The 23,805-nt window shown below is 31.7% G+C and overlaps 1 protein-coding gene across 1 annotated transcript; it reads left to right on the plus strand.

Moving 5' to 3' along the window:
* The first annotated feature begins 387 nt into the window (after positions 1–387).
* Bug22 (cilia- and flagella-associated protein 20) lies at positions 388–21,697 on the plus strand. Its single transcript, XM_035355278.2, has 5 exons — positions 388–545; positions 9,045–9,124; positions 15,840–15,951; positions 20,373–20,561; positions 21,478–21,697. Exons 1-5 carry the CDS (start codon positions 462–464, stop codon positions 21,598–21,600), a joined length of 588 nt encoding a protein of 195 aa, XP_035211169.1. The 5' UTR covers positions 388–461; the 3' UTR covers positions 21,601–21,697.
* Positions 21,698–23,805: the final 2,108 nt, after the last annotated feature.

Consider the following 23,805-nt stretch of genomic DNA (forward strand, 5'->3'; position numbering starts at 1 on the left):
TAAAAGTTCAGAATATCGCCTAATTTTATGACATTTTGAATCGAGTTCTAGGAGAGGAGAACTTCGGAACCTCGGTTTTACGTAATGTAGTTTTACTTAAATTATAATTTTTTGGTATTCTTTTTAAATTGCTTTATTTGAAGTGAGAAAAATTCATCATACGTTTATTTACAAAATATGATTTTTTTTAAAGCACAAAAATATAACTTTCAAAAAAATTTATTACAGCACTTTATCTACGAGTATAATTTTTAATTTTTAATATAGCTATTTTAATTATTTAAGAGTAATATAAACCATAAAATCCATAAAGTCTTGTTATCATATTTGTCATTTATTCACTTCAGCACTGTAGTCAAAGAATACATATTTTTTGCTGTAGTGGCAATATTGATGATTATTTAGTGTTGTTTGAAAGATGTTTGTAAACATATATCCTGAACTGCTATAATACTTTTAAAATGTTTAAAAATACATTTCAGAGTGGTTTCTTATCCATTTTGTACAGTGTAGGTAGTAAACCGCTGCAAATTTGGGATAAAAAGGTACATATTTTGATTGCTGTTGCCGCATTTCTTCATTCATTGTGGCAGTAGCTTTGTATTGGCTGCGAATTTAATTCACGTGCAGTAATATTCATTTGTAATTGAATATCTGCTGACTTGTACGACTTAAATTTTGAATTTGAATAAATATATAAATTAATCGCGATGCTTATGAAGGTTGTATTGGACTCTCTTTTTGATTAAAATTGGAATGTACCCTTCCTCAAATAATGACAGCAAGCGTATAATCCATCATCTTATTATTTTATTAGCAACATATGCGTTAAAAATCTTTTAGGAGGATAAATATTATAATTAATTTTCTTACACAAGGTTCTATCCATATATGCATAATTTTCCTATAATTTATACAAAACTATGATTAACTCTACTAAATGTGTTAAACGTAACAGTGGTTAACAAGAACCACGAAACTGAAAATTGTGAAATTATATATCATTTTCTCAGTATAATTTTAGGACTAAGTTTAGGTATGATATGCTGAAGGAGTGTATATTGTACATGAAGTTTATTAGAAATATCTATTCAATTCAATATAGCTAATTTCAGCAGTTAAATTATGCAATTAGTATAATTTTCAAAGTAGTTTGTAATGAAATTTAATTTCCCATTAATCTTGCCGCTAAAAAATTTCGTGAGCATTACTCCTTATTTACATTAAGTTTTAATTGCCCTCGTTAGTGGTTGGTTATATTCTATTGTTGGGCTGTTCCAGTGATAGAAAAATACATTATTTTTATAACAAAGCTAATAAAGTATTGATTCTCATCATAATTAGTTAATAAAATGTTTCAAATTAAATAATGAATTTCATTTTGTATTTGAAACATTTTTTTTGTAACAAAAGTGTCTGTGTACATCAAAATAGTGGTCAGATATTAAATTTCAGAGTGTAGTACCAACAAAACCCTTCATTAATTGTGTGGAGGTGAGAGCAGTATAATGTCTTCTTCTCCATCCAGTATGATTCATATACTTTGTTTCTCTTCAAATGCAACTTTGGCATTCTGCCAAAACACTAAGGATCATCCATAAGTGGTGTTAATTATGTGCCACAGGGTTAGGATGTCACTTGAAAGTTCGCTCTTCTGCAGAAAAAGGGAAAGTCCTGTGTTATCAGGTGATCCTGTTGTCAGTTGTTTTTCGTATTTTGTATTGGTAGAAATAAACACAAAGGTGTACAATGCTGGAAACACAAAAAGTTGAAAATTTTTTTTTCATAACGTATGTATTTTATGTGAACAGTGCATATTTTGTTGCTTACCTTTAAAAACAAGATCCCTAAATATAATGGAACTATATTAGTAGCGGAAATATTCTTTCTGTTGGTCAACCCATTTAAATGGGGTCTTTCCACACTGCAGTTGATTTAATGTGAGATTTGCCAATATATTATAAAAGAATTAGGTACTTTTCCGCTTCGCCGGCGCAAATCTCGCCAAGCAGAATTTATTGGCGACAACATACAGTATACACATAAAAAATATTAAAAAAATGTTAGTTCTAAGAACTCTTTTTTTTGAAGGCATAAACATTTTAATATCGCTTAAAATTTTATAAAAAGCCAATAAATAAAGACAATAAATTTGTAAAAAGACATCAATTTAAGAATGTAGTATGCTTTCATGGTTCAACATTCTGATTCGCCTGTTCATATCACGTGACCCCAAGCGATCTCATCTCACGTAAACTACTCTACAAAAATCTAATGCTCTCAGCAATTATCTACATTAATTTCAAGTTAAATGTAAATTTGGAACACAAGTTTAAATGCAAGAAATATTTCAATTCTTACGAATAGCTTACTCAGAAATTATGTAAAACTGCAGTGCTTTACTTCGCTAATGCATTCTCATTAGAATTGATGAATTTAACCCTTGACTTTACTTTTCTATATTTTCGGCTTCGGGTAAGCGCTGTGATTTCATCCTAATTAACTTAATTACCGAAAATGGCCTTAGACATAAAACTGAACTATCTGATAAAAATTCTATGTAATTATATGCCAGTATTGAAAGAAACAATCAATCTGATAAGAAAAAGCTGCGACTTGTTTCAAAATGAGGCGTAAAAGGTTACCAGCGAGAATATTCCGTTTGGCATCGGTTGTACCATTATTGGCGACTTTATTGCTTGCGCCGGCAAAACGGAAAAGTACCAAGAATTATTTTTGCTCTTTTTTCCTAAAATATTTTTTTTGCCCCCTTTTTGCTTTCTACATTAATTAGTGCTAATATCCTGTATACATATATAGACATACCCCAATGGATTATTATTTGATTTTTCCATTCATTTTGCATTGTAAAAGATTTTATGCTGATTATACTAATGTAAAAATTCATGTTTGTTTTATTGGACATTTCAGATTTATAATTACCAGAGAGGTCCATAAAGTAAAGCATTTCTAAATTGTAATTACATACCTAAGAAAAGCTCCACATTTTCCGTTATGTATTTAAACAGCATTATCAAGATATGTGCTATTTAGCTATAGAATTAAAACGATGTACCGTAATTTCCGGAAAAAAGGCCGCATCAGCGTAAACGCCGCACTCGAGAAAAATGGCGGGAAAAAAATTTAAATTACACAGAAACGCCGCATCAGCGTAAACGCCGCAATAGATTAAATTGCGCGTGACATCGTCGTGGGCCGTATAGATGAAAAAACTCAACCTAAGTCCTGATATATGACATACAAGTTAAGAAAAATGCATGAAATGAAACCATAACTCAAAAATAAATTAAAGGTAAGAAATGTATAGCTTCTGTGCCATTTAGAGACATTTTCAAAAATTTTCCGCTCCCTTTTTACTTAAAAACTATCCAACAAGTACTTGTACCCAAACTGATGGGATCTGTATATAGCAGAATGCCAAGAAAAATCCATTCATGCTGAAGGGGAAATACATCAGAGTTCGTTATTGCGAGGCAGGTGGAGTCATGTCCGCCTTTGAAAAAAATTGCAGAAAAGGCAGGGGTGGGGAGAGGATGGGTCCCGGAAGATTCATCAAATGGCAGAGGAGAGAGACTATTCAAACTGATGAGAATGTTGATTTGAAAGGGGGAAGAATGTTATTGTTCTGAGATCTCGTTTAGGGTGAATAAGGCATGTAAGTCCATTCAAGGGAAAGAATGTAAACAAAATAACGTTCGCAAAAAGCAACTGAGTGGTCTTTTGTGTGGGAACAGCACCAGTCTATGCACAATGACAAGGCCATCCAAACTATGTACAATGACCATCATAGGAAATATTTTATTTTTAATACACCTAAACGCCGCATGGGTAGAAACGCTGCACCCGCTGAAAATTTAAGTTTTAAACACGTAAACGCTGCGGCGTTTCTTCCGGAAATTACGGTAAATCTAAAAAAGTTTCCACGTGCATTAAAATTAAAACCTATAAATAAAGCATGGCAAATCAAGAAAATATAAGGAAATTTCGTACATGATTAAAATGTAAATCTTAAATAAATCTTAAAATGTAAAGAAAATTATGTATTTATAAATATTTCTCCAGCTTGATAAACAATTTAGGCACATATAATAGTAAATGTAGAACCATAGTAAGTGCAGATCTTTTCAAATAAAAATGTCTTAATACCTGATATCTTTGTGCCAGTTTTGCATGCAAATGTAATTTTCTTTAATTAAATAATGATATACGAGTGGGAAACAATTTATTAAATAAATTCCTTTGTTAGAATCTGTTTGGAACAACACTCTGATTGGTAATATTTAATTTCTCTTTCATTTTTTTAAAAAACTCTTTTCCTAATACTAAAAAGTATAATTGTGGCTTTTGGAAGATCTAGTTTAGTCTTTTCAGGGTTCCTGAATTTAATAATGCAGCTTTTGGGTCTCTCACTGTAGCTTTTCAAAATCAGTGAGTGCATTTAGAGAACAACCATTAGCAATTCAAACGAAAGGAAAATTATCTTCATCTGCCACAAAATAATTTTAAAAGATGTTTTGTGACCTTGATTGCTTGTGGTGGCTTTGACAGAAGAAAGAATATGTTTTGTAGTAAAATGTAGAAGTGATTATTTCTTTGGGCTACACATATACTAAACATTTAAAAAGTATACTTGGACATGCTGGTGAACTGTAGAGAGCTCTTGGATGTTCCTGTGAGCCGTTTGCAAAATTATTTTTGGCTAATCTTTGGAATATGGTAACAGGTAATTTGGCGACATTTTGGTAAGGCGATAAAGGTTACTAGCTAGGACTTAAACAATAATCTGAGAAGTACACAGTTCGAATCACAGATTATTTTGTCTCAAAGAAATGAGAGATCATGAGACATGTAATGTGACATTTTCCCGAAAATTCCAATCGGGATTTTAGCTAATAAGCACTTAGAAACAATTTCGCTGCTAAAGTGCAGAATCGTCCACTTATTTGTTTGGCGCTTCTAGCAAGAGTAAGAATTGGATTTTTGTCAATTTTCTTTGACTTTTTAAGTGAAAATAGGTCGATGTGTACATGGATGAAACCAAGAGTGCGCGCAATGTCATTTTTGTGCAATTCTGGGATATTTTTTAAGTGGATATAGGTTGACGTGTACATGGATACCGTTCACGTGCAATTCTTAAAAACGCGGCAAGCAGTGGGCGATTCTGCACTTTCTCCCAATTTCGCACCTAATCTTCGTCATAATTAAGCACTTTTGTTCCATAAAAGGACTGATCTTTGTAATATGGTAACAGGTAGTTTGGCGACATTTTGGAGGCGATAAAGGTTATTACCTAGGACTTTGGGAATAATGTGAGAAGTACTCAGTTCCGATTACTCATTATTTTGTGTGAGGGAAATGAGAGATCATGAGATATGTCATGTGACATTAATGGACGAATCACTGTTCTTTAATCGGAAAAGGGGGTATATTTGTAAAAATATCTGCTGTACTTTCTAGCAGTAATTTCATTCTATATTCTGTGAAACAGTGTTGTTTAATATTTGTATCCCATGGCCGTATATAAAGTAAATCTGAAATTTTTATTACGTTTATGTGTAATTGAAAAGAATTGCTTAATTGCTTAATAAGTATGAATGTCCAATATGTGGGAATGAAATGAGATTGTGTGAAAGGAAGGATATTACAGATAGTTTGAATGTATGGTGCAAGAAACCTAGTGAAAATGGACATTTTGTGATCCGCCATGCTCTCAAGATTCTGTAGAGAATTAGGTAAGTTAGTATTTTTAATTATTTGAGGATATTATTTTTATGCATTGTTCTAAATGTAAGGAGTAAATAAATTAATATGGTATTATTGGAAAATTGTTATTAGCAATGATTTAGTTTAAAGTAATTAGGATTGTAAGCTAATTTTTATTAATTTAATGTATGTGCTTATTTATATTTTAAGTAGTATTTTTAATTTAATTATATTTTAATTTAATGATCGTGATTTTGAAAGTTCGATGTTTGAAGTATTTTGGAATACGTTTGAGTAGAAGTAAATGTGCATGGAAAGAATTTAAGTATTTGACACTAAGTATTTGTAATCATTTTTAATGTTTTGTTATAAATTCGTTGGTGTCGTTTATAATAGATAATTTAGAGGTAAAAGTTTTTGGATATTTTATTTACTTTATATGTGCAAATGTCCATCCTTGGAAGGGGTATATACTTTTTCGCGATCAGGTAATTTCATATATGTCCTTTTTACCGAATTTAAAGATTCACAAAATTTTCATGCATTTTCGTGAAATTTTTCTAATTTATGAGAAAAAAGCAGTGTACATGGATATAATGAAGAGTGTGCGTAATGCCATTTTTGTGCAATTCTGGGATGTTTTTTTAAGTAAAAATAAGTCGACGTGTACATGGTTACTGTGTATGTGCGATTTTGAAAAACGCGGCAAGGAGTTTGCGATTCTGCACTTTTTCCCAATTTTGCAGTTAATATTTGTCATGATTAAGCAGTTTTGTTCCATAAAATTTCGAGCATAAGTGTAATTTGTCTAGTAGATTGTTGGAAAAAGTGTTGAGTAAATAAAAAGAAAAGAAACATGTCTTTACTTTGTGAAGACAATGGCGGCGAAAAAAAAATAGGGGGTTGCTGTAGCAGAGTTGGTTGCCAAATTTTCGCCAAAAAATCGCCAAGTTACCATAATCCAAAGATCAACCTTATTTTTTAGTTTGAGAGCCCTTGATTTTTGTACTTGTTTGGTTGCTTGTTCTAAGAAGATAAACACATACTTTGCCTGTCATAATGAAACTTGTATCTAGAATAATTTTTTGGGGGGTAAAAATATATTTACGGGTGCCCCTTGGCGAAAGTTAGCGATTTTTGGCAGTACTTGGATACCGAGTTTGTGCAATTCTTTGATTTGTTATTTTGGCTTTATGGGCCGATACACAAAGACAAAATGACAAGGTCAAAGAATGGCACAAACTCTATCCATGTGCACATCGACCTATTTTCACTTAAAAAAACATCAGAGAATTGCACAAACTTGGCATTGTGCACTCCCTTTGTCTATGTACACATCTATCTATTTTCACTTAAAAAGTCAAAGGAGCATCCAATTCCACAGTAGACAAACAAAAAGAGCATAATCTCAATAAACTATATTTTAAATCAAACAATAAAATAACATAAAAAAGGAAATTCATATTATGCATCTAAGCACTACACAAAGCAAATATCCACTTAACTTATTTAGAAATTTCTACATCCTCAGTCTGTGCACCCAAAATTCCTTAACAGCATCCAAAAACTTCTTAAAATTATCTGAACTAGAATCCGTATAGCGGCGTCGCCACATAAATTCACAAAAATAAGAATAAAAAATATCCTCTGTAGTGTCGGTATCCTCCGACATTCAACCATATGCATTTCCTTCCAACAAACAGGACACTTATAATGGCTACTAAGTAAACCTTCATTTACACACCAGTCAATTAATGCTGTTTTGCCTTTTCATTCTAAATTGTACAGAAACTTCAAATTAATCTTACCACGTTCATCCATTCTATCATCTAAACCACAAAACAAGCAATGTATTTCCTAACCAACACACACCACAAGCCCTTACAAATCTTTCCCATGATTCAAAATTTACCGCAACCACGCAACTGATTACGTTATAATAGGATTTCCATAACATTCAACTACTCGGGTTACCATAAATGAAACAACAACTTGGCGATAAATGAAGCAACAACTTGATGATAAACAAAAAAACTTCGTGATAATGCAAGGGGCACCCTTCAATCTACTCTAACCCTTTTTTTTTTTTTTTTTTTGTTTTTTTGTTCATGTCTATAAAGTCAACAAAACAATTCAGCAGAAGGGCATACGATTTGGAATTATATTAAAGTTTATGAATGCAGCGCTATGCATTATTGAAGGATTCCGTGAAAATGTATTTGGCAAAGCTAATGTTAAGGAATTTATCACATCTTTAGGGGATATTGATCAATCTAATGATACCAGATATAGAACTGTAAAACGTACCTTTCCAATAAATAAGAATTGCCAATAACAATCAAATATGCACTTTTATGCCATTAATAGAAAGATTTGAACAGTTAAATCATTGTTTTTATGTGTTTAGTGTTATCTGCGACATTAAAAACTTGCCAAAAGGTAAGGAATATCTGAATAGCAGTTCTAAAGATGCTCTAAGTAAACTAAAATAAAATTCAAAAGATATAAATGCCTTAGATGTAGGAGAACTATCTCTCATATTATCCTAAACTGCCGACAGTTTGATCGAGTTCATCATCCTTTATTGTTTTTCCAAGTTAACAATGAGAAAAAATATTTTATTTTGACAAACTGTAACTGCACTTAAACACAAATAAATCTAGAGGAGTTTTCACAAATGGCCCATCTGCATCGTCAGCCAAACCATGTTGCTAGACCTTCCCTTCTGGCTTCCATACATCTGTTTGTCAGTTCTGAGCACAACAGCCCAATGGATACCAAAAAACTAAAATATGACAAATTAGATAAAACCATCCATTCCATCATCTCTAGCTGATAAAGTAGATGGATTGTCCGTGAAAGCTCCTTTACTTATATTTAAACGTGGTTCCAGTAAGTTAACCAAAAATATTTTGTCTCATTTTTATAAAAATAAGGTACCCCACCATCACTTAGTCCCCCCCCCAAAAAAAGAAAATTACATGTTTTCAGAAGTATCCTTTGGCTGTCACAGTAGTTAAAAGTGGTGTTTGCATGGTATAGTAGTAAGAGTTTGATGTTACTGAAGTTGAATGGTGTTTTAGAGCCATTTTACTAATTTTTTATTGTTGTAAGCTTGCTCCTTTAGACATTTTGGAAAATAAAAATTTAATGTTATGTAAATAGTAAACCATATTTTATTGAAAGTTTTATCAAATGTTCAATGCATTATGCAGTGGTATCTTTGCTTTGCTGTGTAGTTTAGAGAAATTAAAAGTGAAATTTTTCTCTTTCTTCATATTTATACTTACATTTTCTTATTTTTTGTGTTTTATTTTTAGGTTCGAAATGGCCATATTAAAAGAATTACTGACAATGATATACAGTCTTTAGTTTTGGAAATAGTTGGAAACAATGTCAGGTATTTGATAATTCAATATAAACTATAAATGTATATTGTATGTGGTATGCCTTCATATATTATGTGCTGTTTATAGCCATCTTCCTGGTAAATTAGTAATTCAAGCAGCTGTAAATTGAAAATCTTAATTATTTAAAAAATTTTTTCTATTAGTTCCATTCCTCCTCCCCCGCAAATCCAGGCATATTTTCTACCATTTAACAGTCCAGAAGTGATTGTGGTCCAGATACAGCTGGAATTGTAGATTTACTGTACTGTATTTTATTATTTTTATTTATTTATGTATTTTGATTTTTCAAATTTGAAATTTCTTGGTAAAAGAAATTTATATCACCATATTCATTATTGTATGCACCATGTGATCCTATGGACACATATCTTCATGAAGAGTCATTTTGAAGATTAGCGTTTGTGATTAATTTTAATTTGCAGATGCTGCAAAAATTATTTTTGGAATTCTAGAAAGGTTAGTCCATTAGGAAAAATATTCAAAATATATTCTGAAAGAGGAATGAATAAAATATGCTGATTATGAAAAGAAAAAAAAAAAAAAAAAGAGTACTTTCTTCATCAGATTAATTGGATTGCATAATGGAATTAAGAGCTAATTTATTAAATATTACTTCAGAAGATGAAAATATTTCTGCAAGACTAAGGAATCATCAAACAGATAGTCACTTGTCTTCTACAAAAACAGGAAAAAAAAAAAAAAAACTGATATTATAAACTTGGGCTGAAGTATTCAGGCTAAAAGAAGATGGAGAAGAGACATACCTGGTACTGACAAAATTTATTAAATCTGTTTTATAGTCTTTGCATGTAGCCACTGGTGAAAATGAATTTAATCATATGGATCACATTATGACAGAATATAGAACATTCTTGAATATTGATTGTCTAGATGCCATGAAGACTATGAAATATTATGTACAGTCAAAAGTCGTTAATCCGGACTCGTCGGGACTTCGGCGATTCCGGATTATAGATTTTTCCGGATTATAGATCATCAGTTTAAATCTCGTAAGATGGCATGCAGAAATTCTAAAATTAAAAATATGAAACCGTAATTTATGAAATAAAGAACAATTATGATCTAAAGGGTATCAAAATTTGCAAAAAGAAAAAGCTTAATATTTATTTGTTTACTTTATTAAACATTTCTTTCAATGTAAGTTGTTTAAGTTTTGCTTCGTTTCATGTGATAATATTTTCTCTTTAATTCTATTAAACAGACATAATTTCTTGTTCAGTTACAAAGTTCCGCTGTTCAAGTCCTATAATTGCTGTGTCGAGAACACCGACTTCGAAATTTTTTCGTTTTCAATAACGTTACTTTCTTCGCTATCGAAAGCAAATTATAATGACGAGGAACTTGTTTTAAATTATATCAAAGACGGAGCATATCGAGATGAAATACTACATTTGGTAAGGAATTATAAGACAAATAAAATAAAAACATCTGCGCTGAAGATAAGGATAGTGCTGACAGATCAACTTCCAATTCATTCCCGCCACGGCGATCCCCCCGCCGAGCAGCGTGAAATTGATAAACAGATTTCGGATTTCAAAACATACTACTTTCGCTTTAGATCCTTTACATATTAACAAATATATATCGGAAATTCTATTTGATATAATCGAAAGTTTAAGCTTACTTTTATAAAATTGCTCTTACAGTCTGCAAAAAATAATAAGCCGGATCCAATTCGAAAATTAAGGAACAACGCAATCATCAACATTAACTGAAATAGATAATTAGATAATTTTAGCTTATACGTCCATTATACATAAAACGCGCACGCGAAAACGTATTCTGCACTTGCGCACACTCATATGCGCACGCGTAAACGCCTATGCGCAGAAAGTTTTTAGTTTTGAGGTCCGGATTATAGATCATTCCGAATTAACGACTTTTGACTGTATTCTCATTAAACAAAATTTCACATTTTGTTTAATGAGAAATTTCTGGATCAGAAATCCCTGTCACAAGTAGTGTTTGGGTAAAGATTTTCATATAATTTAAACAAAATTTCACATTTTGTTTAATGAGAAATTTCTGGATCAGAAATCCCTGTCACAAGTAGTGTTTGGGTAAAGATTTTCATATAATTTATTGAATATTTGGACAGCGTATCGAAATTCTGTACATTTCATGAAGTATTTTCTTCCTGCTATGAGTTCCTTATCTCCAGCTCCCGTTAATACACATACTTGTTGTACCTGAAGGGCTAAGTGGAAAGTTATTGTCTTTATCCAAATATCATAATAATTATGCAGAAATTTTATTTGTTAGCTTAGAAATATATAAATTCAGTATTTTTCAATATGTAACCATCCTGTGTATATGCATGTATGTCTATGTATTAAATTGATATTCTAAAATTTTTGAAATTCTGTTTTTTTTTTTTTTTTTTTTTTATTCCATTGATCGGAAAGTCATGTCGTATTTTTACTATATTTTTCAAAGGTATTCCTATAAAAATATGAATTCATTCAATAATGTATTTACTATTTTGTTCGATGACCTTTTCCATTGTTCAACAAGGTTCATAATTCCACGCTGGTAGAATGACCTGTCTTTAGAAGCGAAAAACTGTGCCAAGTGCCGATTTATAGCATCATTGGAATTGAATATTTTATGATTCAAGTAATTCTGCAAAGAACAAAACAAATGGTAATCTGAAGGTGCAAGGTCAGGTGAGTACGGTGGGTGGGGCAACACACCCCAAACAAGCTCCAACAGCTTTTTTGGCGGGTAACCAAAGTCGTGTGTGGTCTTGTGTCATCTTGGAGAAACACAACGCCCTTACGATTCACGATTTCTGGGCGATTTTGATAGATTGCATTGTTCAAGTTGTTCAATTTCTGACAGTACACGGCTGAATTAATTGTTTAATTTTTTAGTCAGACCTCGAAATGCACAACACCTTTGAAATCCCACCACACTGACAGCATGACCTTTTTCTGGTGAGTGTTCGCTTTGGTCATGTATGGAGGTGGTTCATCCTACCGTTTCCAAGACCGTTTGCATGCGATGTTATTGTACACAATCTATTTCTCGTCACCAGTGACCCTATGCTTCAGAAAAGGGTCATTTTCTTCACATTTAAGAGTGGAATGGTAAATGTTCAAATGTTTCACAAAATGGATCTCCTTCAGCTTATGGGGAACCCAAACTTCAAGCTTGCTTACGAATCGGAGCTTCTTTAACCCTCCAAACATTATGGGTTTAGCTCTGAAATTTCAAAGTTTCTCAAAATGTCATGAATATGTGATATTTTCTTGATTTTAATTTAAAAATGACTCTGTCATTTTGTGCCTTAATTCCTTTTCTTCCAATATACATCCAAACTGATATCAGATACATTAAAAACTACCAGAAAATTTCATGTATAATGAATATAGAAGGCAGCCTTCTATGCGGAATTTTTCCGGTCGTAACGCTGAGAGGGTTAAATGGTCATGAATATTTGATTGAGCAATGTGTAGTGCCTCTGCAATCTCTCATGTTGTGTACCGTGGGGTTGACTTAAAACCATTGCCTTTATTTCATCTCCAATGGTCTTCTTGATTGAGGCATATCATTCACATCAAAATAGGCAGAATGGAATTTCGCAAACTAGCACTGGCACTGACATGTCATTAGAGCATCGTCCCCATAAACTTTACAGAACTTTTCACAAGCTTGCTTCACATTCTTGCCTTTGCGGAAATAAAAAAGCAAAATATAGTGAAAACCAACGGTTTTTTAACCTCCATTTTCAATTCTCTATAAAATCTATCCAACTCATTAGAATCAAACAATTTTCTATTTATTGAATGGATTAGAAGTGTGATCTTATAAAGTATTTCAGTGAGGTTTGTGTGCATGGTGCTTCTACTCTAAAAAATGCATTAATGACATCTGTTAGCAAAATACGACATGACTTTCCAAAACCCACAGGATTTTTAATGTGGGATCGCAGTCACCCCTGACAGTATCACTTGCATGTACATTATTGTGTTATTGTCACTACCTCTTTGCAGCATGCGCTACCCGACATTAAAAATGCAACTCCAAAAAGGAGTGGCCTGAAAATTATGCAAATTTCAGAGTATATGCATGTCACCAAGTTATGCGAATGGTGTGAAATGTGCAGCTCTCCAACGCACGTTGAAGAAGATGTAAGGCAAGGAACCTGCAGAATGTTACACTTTCCTGCCATTATTTCTGTTAGGGAAATGATCGTAGTCTCTGGGGACGCATGTGATAGCGAAGAATGCTAGACCGTCATCAGCAGAGGCAGTCCTAGCAGACAAACATTTTACGAGGAACATGGTGATCGTACTGAGAAGGGTAGGTTGGTCGATACAGCAAATCTCAGCTGACACATACCTGGATGTGTCCACAGTGCACTGGCTGGGGCAATGATGGTTGGAACGTGGAAATGTAGCAAGTTTGAGGTGTGCCAGTGCAACCAGAGTGATATCAACATGTGTGGATCAACGCATCTGCCGACGAGCAGTGGCACACCCTCAAGCCACTTCCATTCTGCAGCATTTTCAAGGCACACTGGATGTTCCTATATCAACCAGAACCATTTTTCATCAAATGGTGGCTAGCGCCTGCACTCGTGGCATCCGTTAAGAAGACTGCCATCTACCCCATAGGTGACAACATCTGCATTGGTACTGGGCCCGAGCAATGTGGATGATGGAATGGCACAGGGTTGTGGTCTCAGATGAATCGTGCTTCTGTTTCTCCAATGATAGTTACCACGTAAGAGTGTGGCATTTATGTGGAGACAGGTCTAATCTGGCAGTAACTGTAAACTGCCCCACCACACGACAACGTGGTATCATGGCTTGGGTATCATTGCTTCCCTAGCCACCATTCTCTCCTGACCTCTCACCACTCGAATACATTTGGAATGTTACTGTATGCCATTTGCAGACCCTTACATTATCGCGTTCAGAAGCCAAACTGTGGAAAATGGTTGGCAGGGAATGGAGAGCCATTTCTCAGGATACCACTTGTAGTCTCACTGGCTCTGCATTTAGACGTGTTGCTTCATGTTTCGCCATTCAAGATGATCCTAACAGACTGAACTTTGTGAATCATCTAGATTATGTCAAAAACAAAATATCTAAAATTGGATAAGGCATAAACATTAAAATACAAAAGCTGATTTATTTCTCTGTAATCGAAAAAATAGTTCTATACGATGCAGCAGTTTCATCAAACCCAATGTCTTCCCATAAACTGAGAAAATTGTAAACAGTTCAAAGACCTTTTCTTCTCAATTACACTAAAGGATATAAAACTACATTGAATGCTGCATCGTGCCAGATTGCTAAAATTTCCCCTCTTCATAGCAGCAGAAAGAGAGTACATAAAAACAGCTGTACTGCACTTAAGAAAGAATTGCACTCATAATGGAAAAGCATTCAAAGCAGAATGCTACTCATCTCCCTCATGCGCTTATGAGCAACATCCTGCAGTGAAGAACAATATAACTGTCTGCACCAACAAAGAGCCATTAATGAACAAATTTACACATACGGCTGCGGCCTAGAATGTGGAAAGGGATATACACTAAAAGTCCAGTTGAAAAAAGAGAAAAAGTTTCAGCTATCTATAGAAAATAGTGTTTTCTAAACAGAAGCAATTGCAATACTAGAAGCCATCAAATACAGTATTCACCACTCCATTAAAACTCCACTTCTGGTGGTTAATGTTGGTGACCAGCGCCCAGAGAACACATCCCTACAAATCAGTCTCTATGGTACTTATGGAAAGAGTTTTTCTTTTCAAGCAGAGTGCAACTTTGCATGTGCTACATACCCACACTGTTTGTACAGGCTTTGTCTTGGTGCTGCAGAATGCACATTATCGCGATGTTATCTTTGATGGCTGACGCTTTTTTCGTAAAGATGGATTACTATATCAATTACTGGCGTATGTTTCTTGATTGCCATCTAGTGAGCTACAAGGGAACTTCAAAAACGGTCAGTCTTGAAAACAACTCACACAAGTGAGTAAGACGTTCAATAGAAACAGTGGTTACTGTAGGTAACCACTGCCCTTCAAAGAGTTAAAGCAAAACACATGAGGGCTACCTGTTTAACTGGAGGGATGTCTTTATTGAGATGTTTCTAAGAAAATTTACCATATAGCTAGCTCATTTCATGATTCTGGGTTCAGTTTTGGTAGATGCAGTTTTGATCCAGCTAATCACTGATAGGCCTTTCATAATAAATCTTTATCATTATATTCAGTAATAAATTTGAATAGAATCTCTGTTGTAAGTTTTTTTAAATATTTTTAATCAACAACTTTTTTGTAAGGTAATCTTGTTAAGTAAAACAATCTGTATTGTGTTCTAATATCCCCCTCTTCCTTTTTTTCACAGTTCAATACTTTATAAATTTATATGAATTTTATCCCTTTGATGGCATTCTATTTTATTCTTTAAAATTATTTCTTTTGACTTTTTCTTGAATAAGATGGTCGAAAGATCCTGCAGATAAAAAATTACTTAGTTGAGTCCAGTTATTTTAATTCAGCAATGGCCCATCTAGACTTCAGTTTAAGTAATTTGTTTTGTCTTTGGTCCATTTTATTTTCATAGTTGTTAATAATATTATTGAATGGTTTTTATTACGTTTTCATTAAATTTTAAACATAACTAAGTAATTTTGAGAATACTAATTATTCTTTTCTTATTACTTTCAGTACTGCTTACATTACTTGTCCAGCAGATCCTAGAAAAACTCTAGGAATTAAATTGCCATTTCTAGTACTTATTGTGAAGAACCTGAAAAAGTACTTCACATTTGAAGTGCAGGTAATATAAAATTTTCATTTTACGAAATTGTAGTGTAGATTAATTTAAAATTTTTGAATTTACCATTTGTTTTTTATTTCAGAGAAAGAATAACAGAGGGAATTTTTTTTTAAATGTAAATCAAAGAAATTCTTATTTAGGAAAAATATCATATTCCGTATATTTTATACATGCAAATTTTGATCGTGATATTGAAGAAATAATTACACATCTTTGATTATATAATGCAGATAATAATCCATGAAATTCTTTATGAATTAGCAAGTACTGTTGCACTGGTACTTTAACGAATTTACTACCATGTTAAAGTGTTATTCACGAGTAGACTGCAAACTTTCTCAAAGGTCTTGATTAGACTTTGAAAACATTCTCAAAGCTATAAAGTGGTGAAACTCAAGGCCACGGGACCCAAAAATTCTCTGATTAGAGAAGCAGTAAAATTCTACATTTAGTAGACTTACCCTCTGTAATTTAAAATAAGGCTTTTCGAGGAAATTTTGAGCATTCAGACTACTAATTCAAACTACTAAGAATGTTAAGCACAACACAATTTAAAACCACTATCATATCTGCTATTCCTTTCTGAAACACTACGTCAAAGGAACAATTTCTCAGAAGCTTCATTTCCACTAAACCTGTGTAGCTGGGTTACCATCTTCACTTAGTAAACAGACTTGAAAGCCAAACAGGAATCAATTATCACTCAGATTTTCAAAAAGACTTGTTTTCATATTGCATGTTGTATTGCTCACATTCTTATTATTGTAAACTTTATTATTTATGGAAGATAACAGAAAAGTTATGAAAAGCATAAAAATACAAGAACTTTTACGACAAAAATATGTATGGCTGAAGTTTACATCCTCACAGACAACAGATACTATTCAGCAAAATGAAGATTAAATAAAGCATATAAACACATGGACACTCAAACATGTATAAGTTAGTTACTGTCCCTATATAACACTCAATAGTATACCCAAAACACATTAATTTTACCTACTCTTGAAATCAGGAGGTGCACATAATGAGAAAGTACCATATGATCTCTTAAGTAAACACACATCAAAGTGATAATTAGTTGGGCCATGTATGTTTTAAATGATCAAATATTCATAAATGCATAGCTGTTAAATTCCCTGTTATTCATAAGTCATGTTTATACTATGTAAGTCATTCAAACGATATAATTGTGTATTATCCCCAAAACAAAAAGTGTGCACTCTTTCATGTTTATGCTCATTAGTTATTTTTCAGCTGTATATTCCATGGCCAGGATAATGTGCAAAGAACTGATAAGTACAAGTCATATATTTACTTACACATAGAGAGAGAGAGGTGCGATGGTTTAGAAGTTATTGATGGATGTATATACAAATGTTTTTTCATCCTGCATAATAATAAATCCATTATTTTTAATTCTTACAATATGTAGCATTTACAATAAAAGTATAGTTTCTAATGTATTTATAATTTAAAAAAAAGTATTTAATCAATAACACAAAAATAATAGTGTATAAATTTAATGAGTATTCTCATTATTACATAAGCTATGCTTTCTTTTTTATGATGCACCTTTTATGTAGTTTACAGTATGTCACTGATTATGCAATAAATAATTTAAGTGATTAGTAAAAAAGTAAAGTCATACATATATAAATAGATTTTAAAAAATTATTCACATTAAATTTAGTGAAAAGAATTCGATTAATGTATAACGATGATGTTTCTGTACGGTACGCTATGGGTCAACATGAAATATGACAAATTTGGCAAAATTTTGGTGACGAAAAATTTGTAAACAAATCACCAGAAGTACAGGAATGTCCTAAAATACTGTCTACTCTGAAATTTCTGCAATTATATATTTAATCAGTATATTGTTATAAATTTTGTACATGAATAGATGATTTTAGTGGGTTATATGTGAAATTGTTGTATTTTCCTGTGCAATATGACATGAAAAATCTAAAGAGGAAAGATGGGATGGAAAAGTAAAAATACAGGGGTAAGTCCATTTAGCATTGAATTACATATAGTATTGAAAACTTTAAAAAAATAAATATCGTTAAAAATAATGGATTAATTTTTTGTTGAAAATGTCATTTTTTAAGCTGGCAGGCAAATGTAAATAAATACATTTACTATGATTATAAGATACTAAAGTAAGGTTAAATTATTGCTTTCATATAGCAAAGAAATAGAATAAAAACACCGCTATAAATACATTGCGCCAATATTTAATTGGATTAAAATATTACTTAAATTGAATATCGAATTAAAAACATCATACAAACTTTTAAAAGAATTACAATATTACTTAAATTGAATATCAAATTAAAACCATCATACCAATGTTTAAAAGAATTAAAATATTATTTAAATTCAAATCCTTTAAAGTAAGTTTTGTAGGATATAATTATTTAACATTAAAACATATGTGGTGATAAATATCTTGGCAATTTTTGAAAACCGTGTATTAATTTTTTTAATAAAAATTGAAGTATACAATTATAAAGTAAAAGAAAAATATGTACTTACATTTTTTTGAGTATTTAACCTGTCGTATATTGGTAAGTACCACAAAAAAATCGGAATTATAATTTAGATATCAATGAAAAAAATTTGAAAAATGTAATGTAATTTTTAAAATGTAATCTAAGGGAAAAAATTTGTAAAAAAGTTTGAAAAATGTAATCTAAGGAATTCAAAGAGATGAATAATAAAATTTTAAAAATGCTGTGATGCACAAATATTCAGTAACCAATCAGGGAGCTGATTACAGCTTGTTGATGCGCAAATATTCTGTAACCAATCAAGGAGCTGATTACATCACGAATAGAATTAAAATTATTTAAATAATCATACATAATAAGATCATTTTAAAAAAATGCAAAATTAATTGTATTTTAATATTTAGCAGACATAAATAATGTTTAAAACATTAGATTAAATTTATAGATATTAAAACCAATTACTTTTAAAGTAATGTGACGTCATACATTACATCATCCACAACATAAAATTTAATAAAATATCATAAACAATAAAATTTTTATTTCAAATAAAAATGCAAAATTACATTCATTTTTAATATTTAGAAGCCATAAATAATATTTAAAACACAGAATTTATGCATAATAAAACACATTATTTTTTAAATAAAATGACAACAGAGTATCGGTTACCATAAATAACTTGTCTAGCAATGGGTTTACCATAAGTCGTATCACTCGCCAAAATCCATGCAACCATCTACCAAAGTAGCACCAGTATGGTCCCTGTAATTGAATAAATGCAATTGATCACTCTATTAATTGTAACCATAATTCATCCCTCATACTGCCTTTGAGTAATTTCAAAAAGCAGAAAGTACTAGAAATATCTCGGCAACCAGGGGAAAACTATATAAGGCCAGTGAGAGCATCTGCTTTCTGTTATTAACTGTTAGCTCAGCTTGAGTTCTGAGTATAGCTTTGTTCTTGATCTACATTTTGCATTCCGTTGTCTTTAATGTTCATAGTAGTTTAAAGGGTTACTACTGATTGTACTCTGTGATATTGTGAAAAGTTGTACGACTATTCTTGTGGGAAGTTCCAGATTTCTGAAGTGTTTATTTTGATAAAATAAATTTTATCAACCTATCGTCAGAAATGTGTGCATTCAGTCTACTGCAAACCCGTACGCATGCAACCATATAAACATTTTAAAAATGATTTAGATGGGTATATTATAAAAACATACTATACAAATGCAATTTTTTTCGTTCAAATTGCAGCTAACGCCATATTGGAAATTACCCATGATCCTTCAGAAGCAGAACTTTCATCTGATTGGTTGATTTCTATGGGAGACACAGCTGCAAACAAAAAAATTTTAGCAAAGTTTCAAAATGTTCCATGTAGGCAGGACATTGTTTCCTCAGCTAGATTGAATATCATCTCCAGCAACGGTGTAGCTAGAGGGATGGCAAGGAGGGAACATTTGTCCCTGGGCGCAGTTTCCAATGGGTGCCAAATTGATGTTAAGTAATTTTAGAATGAAATTTTTTCTGCTCTTGTTTACCGAGAGCATAAAAAAAATTCATTCTAAAATTATATATACTACTGATATATTCAGTTGTCCGAGATATTCAGTTATCCCCGGGTGCTAAAAACAACTGCAGTTCTGGCCTCCAGTTGTGATGCTTTTTCTCAGAACTCTCCAATTCAAACCAATACTACCAGAATCTCTTTTTTCAGGTAGGTGTTTCATATTACATTATACGTCAGATACTACAATTTTACATATAATTTCATTAATAGTCTTTACATATGTACAAAGTTTGTTACACGATTAACAATTGATATAATTATTGTATGACTAGTGTGCATGGTCTTATCTTCATAAATTTGTTTTACCATTTTTGATTTTTTCCTCAGGTTGTTGATGACAAAAATGTTAGAAGAAGATTTCGTGCAAGTAATTATCAAAGTACAACTCGAGTCAAGCCTTTCATTTGTACTATGCCTCTTCGACTAGATGATGGCTGGAATCAAATTCAGTTTAATTTAGCAGATTTTACAAGGAGAGCATATGGAACTAATTATGTAGAAACACTGAGAGTTCAGGTGAGTTATATTCATTTCAGAAAATATTTAAATTAACTAACAAGACATTTGCTAAATTTATCATAATTAAGGTATCAGGTGTGGTAATTAAATAGTAAGATTTTATTCCTATAACATTGACAGATTCAAACTGGTTGAGAACAAATTTTATTTCGCAGAACTAACCAGATGATTTCTTTTTCATGTCAATCAAAAATCATATATATAAATGTGTTATACTGTCCAACAACACACTTTCACACTAGTCTGTGCATATACAGCTACATCCAGGCCCCAAAAGTATATGTGTGTTCAATTATTTCTCTTCTTCCCAGATTATTCCTTAATGACTGCTTTAAAATTAAAATATTCTTTCAAAGGAAAGAGTTTTTCTGACATTGAAGAAATCCAAACAGTAGCAACTTTTAGATGCCTATCAAAATAAGCCAAGTCTTAGCTTTCCTTAAATGATTGTACTTCTTGCATTAGCCAGGACTGTATTCTACATAATATACATTAGTTTAATTTGTACAACGTAAATATGGCACCTTAATATGTAATCGCTTTTTAGTGTGCATTTTTATTGAAAATTTGATATTTAAAACTAGTAATGTGATAAATCTATGTTATAATAACCACTAATATAGTCAGTCATCTAAAATAGTTAACACAAAAATGAAAAAATATATATATAATGCTTTAAGAATCCAGATAGTGCAATTTGACAGACCCAGCTAGTGATGAATAATAAAGTATATTATTTCGAATAAGTTTAAACTGTTATAATTATTTTATTCCAATTTATATAATGTTTCTTTTTAAGTTCTTAATGAATTAATTCTATGTATGGTATTTATTATTTAAACTTTAAATTTATATCCCTTTTTTTTTTTAACAATTTGATGAACATAAAAGTTATTTGCTTCATTATTTATAGATACATGCAAACTGCAGAGTAAGACGAGTCTATTTTTCTGATAGACTTTATTCTGAAGATGAACTCCCTGCTGAATTCAAATTGTACATACCTGCACATACTAAAGTCAAAGCCTCTGCATGATTTACTCTAAAATCTGCTTTTGTGTACAAACTATTTTTGGAAATGTCATAAGTGATATTTTAATTTGTGTATCAATAAAATTTATACTGTCTGCTTACATCTAGCATATGTGAATTTTATTAAAATAATGCAAAGTATTTTTGTAAATGTTTAGTTTTAATGTGAAAAACAATTGTCACATAGATCTGTTTCAAAAGCACCTAGCATTAAAAAAAAGATTCTATGCCAGGTGTATTTATATATGTATGATGTTAAAATTAGCTTCCGCTAATTGCAGTAGTATTATTTTAAAGTACAGAGGATGTTTACCCATTTTTCAAATGATTTTGTGGTCATTTAATTAATGTTTAAAGTGTAAAGAGTATTTTCTTAAATGTATGATCTGACAGCCTTTTTTGGGGGGGGGACTATAGGGGGATATTCTGCATTGTGATTAGCATGGTAGAGAGGGTTTCATGAAATTTTCAGGGGACTGATCTTCATTCCTCTTCCACTACTTTCAGGAATCCATCAATCCTGGTGGGTTTGTACATAAATTTCCTTTTAATTATGTTGCTTATTTTGCATTTAGAAATTTTAATACTGCACATTTTACAGCATTTTTGAACTGTATATATCTTCAGAAAGTGCAAAAACATATTTTTCAATCCACAACTTGTTTACATGTGACATTTTGAAAAAGATAAATTTAAAAGTAGCAAATAATATTTCTTATTTCAAATTATAGGCTGTTGCCAGAATTTTTCCCACAAACATTTGCTCCTTAAAAAAAAAAAAAAAAAAAAAATCTTTATATAAATTGTTCTAAAAATGTGTAAACAACTTATTTTATTTTACTCTTTTAACCTGTATTTTAATTTATATCAATTAGATATGAAAACTTAAATCATTAATGTTTTTAAATCATTTGGTTTGTTAAACAGTTACTGATGTTTAATTATTAAATTCTGTTGAAAGTTCTACGTTTTGTTGAATGGTAACACTCTGAGAATTTGTTATGCGTTAAAGACACATGAAGGATAAATTATAAATGTCATATTTCATTCAATGGTAATTATCATCGTGGTCATTGGATCAACCGGATGTGTCTAGTACGGAGTGGGGGCACTAAATTCACATAAATATTTCAATTAGAATAAAATCTGAGCACATTAGTACTGATTAGGGCACTCAATCACCATCGAGCAACTGTTCATTATTAATCTCTGGTAATTAATTTAGTTACATCCTTAAAACAAATTAATTCAAAGCACACTGATGCCACCCTGAGCTGTTGGTCACTGGTTACGTACAGTATAGCTCGTTTATCCCTAGTCTTAACTCTAGGCATTACAGTAAATTAAGATAAATTTTAAAAATAAACTGAGACATTACTTGTGCTTATATGATCATCATTATCTTCAGCTTAACAGTCATTGTCACCAGTGACTTATGGGTTGATAGACACTGGCATTCAAATCATGGGTAAAGAATGTTGGTGCTGCAATAAAGTTAAATGCATTTTGAAATTAAAATAAAAAGGGTACTAATGCCTATGAAGGCTGTTTATCATCAGTGATGTATATGTGATGGTCACTGCTTCAGACCTGCAACCAGTAGTGCAGTGCCATTAATTTAGGCTTTTAAATTAAAATGAAGCATGTTATTGGCATTAAGGCTGTTGGTCATTAATGATCTGCAGTTTGAGGATTGCTGGAAGTCAACCCATAGATCAGTGCAAGACACATGCAAACTTCTATAGACGAATTTCTAAAACAAGCAAGAGAACATTAGTACCCACCAAAGGAATTAGTCACTGGTTGTCAATACTGATGTAGGGCAACACAGTAAGTTTGGCTACATAATTAAAATTAAATGAAAGAAAAGAACATCAGTGACCATCAACATCATTGGTCACTTGTGATCAGTGGGTTTTCAGTCACCGTTGCGAGATTATGCAATGTTGTTAATGTGTCAATATTTGCTAAAGCAGTGAATGATAAATACTGGGTAGCATAGCTTTGGAAATATTTTTGGAAGCTTTGGATTATTTTTGGAAAGATTCTACTAAAGGTATTTCTAATGTACAGATATACCTAATAACATATAGGTATAACTAAAGGTATTTCTGACATATATGTGTCTTTTCTATTTACAAATTTTTAACAGCACTTAACTTTTAACATTTTTTTTTTTTAATTACAAATTTTTAACAGCACTTAACTT

The sequence above is a fragment of the Stegodyphus dumicola genome, chromosome 1, assembly GCF_044657685.1.
Source record: "Stegodyphus dumicola isolate Sdum_Otavi_A_Nest chromosome 1, ASM4465768v1".
In the NCBI taxonomy this organism is placed as follows: Eukaryota; Metazoa; Arthropoda; class Arachnida; order Araneae; family Eresidae; genus Stegodyphus; species Stegodyphus dumicola.